At 46.8% G+C, this 5948-nt stretch overlaps 1 protein-coding gene across 1 annotated transcript in view; it reads left to right on the top strand.

The window, feature by feature from the left end:
- Window positions 1–1259: 1259 nt before the first annotated feature.
- cacna1aa (calcium channel, voltage-dependent, P/Q type, alpha 1A subunit, a) overlaps window positions 1260–5948 on the top strand; it is a gene marked incomplete at both ends in the record, with an annotated part of 143437 nt that continues 138748 nt past the window's right edge. The window contains 1 exon segment of the mRNA XM_084071677.1: window positions 1260–1607. Within this exon segment, the coding sequence (XP_083927803.1) occupies window positions 1260–1607 (348 nt within the window).

The following is a 5948-nucleotide window of genomic DNA, read 5'->3' as shown; positions in this document are numbered from 1 at the left end:
CGGCAGACTGCTGTGCGTCTCACGCGGCCATCAAGCTATGGAGGACATGAAACATTTATACTAACTCTTTCTGGAATTTCCCCAGATTTAATGTATAGGGGCGGTTGCTCTTTTATATGGACATAACATAAGAAGAACGGACTAAGGCGATTGACTGGGAAAGCCCACTGTACTACAGCCAGCCAACCAGCCGATCTTCATTTTCTTACACCTTGCATTTGGCCAAATGCTGTAACAGAGAGCGAAACGACACTTGGGCGTCGATCCCCGTCTTCTTGGGCCAAGGGCCGCATATGGTAACCGGAACGCTCGCCCCAAAACACGCTCACCCCCATTTTTCTTTCGCGGACCGCTCGCCCCCAGCGGTTCTTGTGTTCGTCTATTTGTTTTACTGAGGACAACTAAGGTTAGAATAAGTTTAGGGTTACGCATAGTGAGGTTAAGTTTAGGAATAAAGTTAGGTTTTGGCACCGTTTTACTGAGGTTGTTTGGGGATAAGGTTATGTTTTAGGCATAGTTTACTGAAGTTACGTTTAGGAATACCAGGTGGCGAATCCGAGGTCGCCGGATTGTCACCGGGGCGTCTGTGTTTTTGGGCGAGTGTTTTGGTACTCCCGCATATCATCGCTCTCCCATCGCCCAGGCAGCGCAGGTGTGCAGCAGCAAACCGCCTTACAAGTCAAGACCAACCGTGTTGCCATGTTGGCTTATTATAAGCGACTTTGGGCTTCTTTTTTTGTAAAGTTGCTTGTAAATATTGGTAGTTTTGCGGGTTGCGGTTTGTGGGCTTGTTTCTAAAGTGTAGGACCTACTTATTATTTTAACCAGTGGTTCTGAAATATTTTCATGACAATGTTTTGTGCCAGGGAGCATTTGTGTTGTTAAAAAGAATGTATAAAAAATATTCCAAATATTCCACATTTTATTGCAAGAGTTTTTGAAAATAGCAGATCTACAAGCTCACAACACGTCGCATCATGACGCGTTGTGAGCTTGTAAATCTATTAAAAAGATACGAATAGCCGACGCATATAGGTTTAAAGTGCTTATGTGGCCTAAAGTTGCTTCTTTTGGGCTTGTTTTCCTAGACCCGGTTGCTTATTTCTCTCACAAAACCTGGCGACACTGAAGACCAACCGTCGTTCACATGAGCAGTCCTGAGCCAGATGGGATGTAATGTTGTGTGGCTGCGTTGCTGAGGCTGAGCATCCGTCTCCTTCTCCGCTGCTTTGTGAAGATTGGCATTCTGTGTCCAGAGGATGGCGCGGTTCGACGAGGCACCGGCCAGGTATGGCGGAGGGCCCGGCGGGCATGGCGGCCCTGGCGGTCGAGGAGGTAGCAGGCAAGGGGGGCCCCATGGACATGGCCACGGCATGCATCATGGCCACGGAGGAGCACACGGCCATGGCCACGGACCCCCAGGTGTGCCCGGGCAGAGGGTGTACAAGCAGTCCATGGCGCAGAGAGCCCGGACCATGGCCCTCTACAACCCCATCCCGGTGCGCCAGAACTGTTTCACTGTCAACCGCTCGCTGTTCATCTTCAGCGAGGATAACTTCGTGAGAAAATACGCCAAAAAGATCACCGAATGGCCATATCCTTTACTTGTCATTGCTTCACACTGCCACAGGAGTCAGCCACCCCTACAGTAAGCTTACCAGCCAAGAACAGGTAGGCTAACTGTAGCTGTACAGACACCCCTTTAAATGAATGTTCCATCTTCATCCTTTTGAGTGCCTCATGTTATGAAGTCTTTTAGAAGGTCTAGGAGGAACAATGTAGGCTAAACCAGATAGGCCTTGAGCAAGCCTCAGTAGGTCGGCTACCTAGGCCTACGTCTAATTTGTAGGCAGAGTCCATACTACAGAGGAAGTACAGGTGACGTTATTTAGAGCGACACGTTAATGAATGAGCAATGCCCAATTACCACCAGAGGCCCATGAACCAGACCCCATTATGAGGCTGTTTATCACTGTCGTTCGCACACTTGTTAGGCGGCTGTAATTTGCTGACTCGTTTCTGTGTGACCTGTCCATTACATTACATGTTACAGAGAGAGAGAGAGAGAGAGAGAGAGAGAGAGAGAGAGAGAGAGAGAGAGAGAGAGAGAGAGAGAGAGAGAGAGAGAGAGAGAGAGAGAGAGAGAGAGATGAGAGAGAGAGAGAGAGAGAGAGAGAGAGAGAGAGAGAGAGAGAGAGAGAGAGAGAGAGAGAGAGATGTGTGTGGATATGGGGGGTGAGGGGGGGGTCTGGTTGCTGATGTCAGCATGTGCAGTGTATTATGCCCTATGCCTCACACAGGGAGAGAAATAGGAGAGAAGATGGGTAGGGGGGGTGGGTGGGGAGAGAATAGGAGAGGATTGAATAGCCACCATCTCTGTGTGTCCCTTCACTGGAGGACACATATAGACACCTGCATCATGCTGATAGGGGAGGTGTGTGTGTGTGTGTGTGTGTGTGTGTGTGTGTGTGTGTGTGTGTGTGTGTGTGTGTGTGTGTGTGTGTGTGTGTGTGTGTGTGTGTGTGTGTGTGTGTGAGAGGGTATGTGTGTTGCTCACTGTTAGTATTTTCATTTTTTGCAGACTGGAGAGTAATCCTCTGTATTACCTAATTACACTGGATGCACATATGATTGGTCACTGAATGGCTGTCCAGGAGATTACAAGTGTGTGTGCGTGTGTGTGTGTGTGTGTGTGTGTGTGTGTGTGTGTGTGTGTGTGTGTGTGTGTGTGTGTGTGTGTGTGTGTGTGTGTGTGTGTGTGTGTGTGTGTGTGTGTGTGTGTGTGTAGGCAAAGTCCACACACACACACACACACACACACACACACACACACACACACACACACACACACACACACACACACACACACACATGAAGTGCATGCGTGCGTGCGTGCGTGTTCACAAAAGTGCATTCAAGGATACAGGCGTAGCTGCTTGTGTGTGTATGTGTCTATGGGTGAGTGCTACAAACACGGTTTGTGAAAATGCTTCAAATCGTAGCATGCAACCGCAATTTCATCCCCAGGTTTGAGCACATTGCACCATTTTGGGGCGAAATGGGAGAGTGCTTTCACCGTTATAAGGTGTGTGTGTGTGTGTGTGTGTGTGTGTGTGTGTGTGTGTGTGTGTGTGTGTGTGTGTGTGTGTGTGTGTGTGTGTGTGTGTGTGTGTGTGTGTGCGCGTGTGCTTGTGTGTGTGTGTGTGAGAGAGAGTGCTAATGAAGACTGAAGAAATCAGGATAATGATTACGTTGATCCATTCTGATGCTTGAGTTGTGACATAACTATACAGGCTAATTGGGTTGCTCTGGTGAAAGGCAGGGGTACTTATTGTACTTCACCATCACAACTATTCAGTATCTCAGAACAGGATCGTGTGTGTGTGTGTGTGTGTGTGTGTGTGTGTGTGTGTGTGTGTGTGTGGGGAGGGGTGAAAGACAGGGAGGAAGGAAGAGAGAGACTGAAAGAGATTACATTGCAAAATCCCGAGTCTCAGTTTAAAACCTGAGAGAGTAAAAATAGACCATGGGTCCATTTCTCTCTGGTTACAAATTCAAACTCGTGATTTTGCAGTGTACTAGTGAGTATAATTTTGCGACGTTGATTTCAGCAATGCTACTGTGCATCATTGGGTGTGATTGTTGTCTATATCTATGTACATCTAAGCCTAATTCTAAGTCTAAGTCTAATTGCGCATGACGACTCACTGCAATTTAAAAAGGCACCTTGGTGGTATGTATTATGATTCAAGCATGGGTGACTTTGGCAGGTGTGTTAAGGTGTATAGCAAAGGCCCTCCAATGTCCTGTCAAAAATGTGGATTTTAGCTTTAATCTCAGTAATCTCTTAACCACTTAAAACCCTAGACTTTGTTGTACGTCAAATAGTGGAAATAGCCGAAGAAGCTCGCTGTTAGCTTGTACACCTGCTATATTTTCACCAAATATTTTCCTATAAAGACATGCCCATTGTGTTCAGCTACACGCTTAGACACTTTCAGACATGCAAACATACATAGTACGAGCCCATGGATCTTCCAAAATGTTCAGCTGAGAAACCTTTCCCGATCAGATTGCAGCATTGGAGATTCACTGTTAAAGGTTCAGGGCTTTGAAGGCAACATGTAACATTCACACACACTCTTGGAGATGATTTGTGGTCTACTAGAAACACGATGGCTGTTCTGTGATAGATGGTCGTTTAGGAGGCGATTAATCATCTCTTTTTCCGAAGCTGTCCATGTACTTTCACCTCCCTATACCCTTCTCTTGTACTTTTGATTGTGCCACCATTTCATTCTCCCATTTTCGGCCCTCCACTCCTCTACTCCATACGGGCCACTCCATGTCTCACCCATACCTGTATCTCTTTCTCTTTCACATGGTTCACTGTGCTCTCAACTCGCAGTCTCTCATTTATCTTTGACATCTCTCATGTGTAATTGTCACAATGTGGGTTATGTGGGTTTTCTGGGTGTTATTCAATCCACAAAACAACATAGTGTATATCCTGGTCCCTAGTTGGCAATTTGGACTATTTTTTAAATACGTTTTCTCATATTGCACCCTATCTAACTATATAAATGGCGACCGACTTCCGCACCCTCGGTGGCGACACCCCACAGCTCTGTTATCGAATAAACAACGCACCGCCAGACCACATGTCGCCAACTGACTCGCCACGGCGGCCGCGCTGAATTTACGCCTCGCGTAGGGGACATCTCACTGCTCACTACACCTTTTCCACCGCGCAACATAATTAATTCTACTCACCAAATGTCGGACAAAACGGAAGGGGAGGCAGCTTCGTACCGTTTACCGTGCGCACGACCTCATCACCACAACAGCAGGCAGCCGCTGCGGGGGTTTTTTCCTTTTTTTCCAAACTTTTTTTTGGTCACCATTTTCTCCAGGCACCATTTCTGGTGTAACGTGCGGCAGCATGCGCTGGGTTGCCAGGTTTGCACAGCCAGCGCCAGAAACAAGCAACCACCTTCATGAAAAAAAAAAAAAAACCGAAATGGTCCGCAATGTTCCAGGGGTGTCCCCGCGCGTCCCAACACTCCACAGGGGGTCAGTGGACCATCAGTGGGTCCGCGGACCCCCTGAAACATAACAAATATTATTTCTTCAAATTTTTTCCTTTTTCAAAAAAACTTTTCCACAGTTTTACTCCGGCAATTTGGGTCCCCCAATATACACACGGCCACGCTGGGCCCCGTGCGCGGCTGGGGTTGAGGGGGGCGTAGCCCCCCGAAACTCTAGTCATGGGATAAATGTCAAGTAGCCAAGTTGACTGTGGACTCACAGACTGGGTTTCATTCCAAAATGCTATTATTATTTTCGATTGAAACAGTCATATACATAATCTGAAGTATACATTACATCTTTTAGAAATGTAAAATGTCACATTTCCCCAATACATGTTTAATTGTCTGTCAACTAGATTAGGCTATATGCGCTATATGCGCTAAACCATGAGTCAGACGAGCGAGCCTTCCCTCTGCCCGGCCATGTCGGTGTTGTAATGCCAGGGATTCACCTATCAATCATAAGGTCATTCCAGGTAACTCCGGAGCTCACTGCACCAAAGCGGAAGCGACTGCCTCAGTATTTCTGGTGTCTCGCCGTTTATGGCTGGTTTCTCACTGCCATTGCCAAACCAAACCTGTGCTCAGCTCTGCTGTGCTGTGCTGTGCTGTGCTGTGCTAGCCCAGTCACACATTTATGACATCTTCTGGAGCTGTGCATTGTGAAAAAGGATGATGAAGTTTTGCAGTTATGAGATTTAGTCACAAGCTCTAGTACTTTTCAACGCATTGCAATTTGCAATGCAACACCATGTGAGCTTGTAAATCAGCTATTTTTACTTTCTTATTTTTTGATTTTGAAACATGTTGAAGTTATATGACAGGGCTCAATTGGAGACATAAAGTGGGACCAATAGC

The sequence above is a fragment of the Gymnoscopelus microlampas genome, assembly GCF_963454915.1.
Source record: "Gymnoscopelus microlampas genome assembly, chromosome: 11".
Classification (NCBI taxonomy): Eukaryota; Metazoa; Chordata; class Actinopteri; order Myctophiformes; family Myctophidae; genus Gymnoscopelus; species Gymnoscopelus microlampas.
Note: the sequence above shows the minus strand (reverse complement) of the source record. Positions and strands in the feature narration are given on the sequence as shown.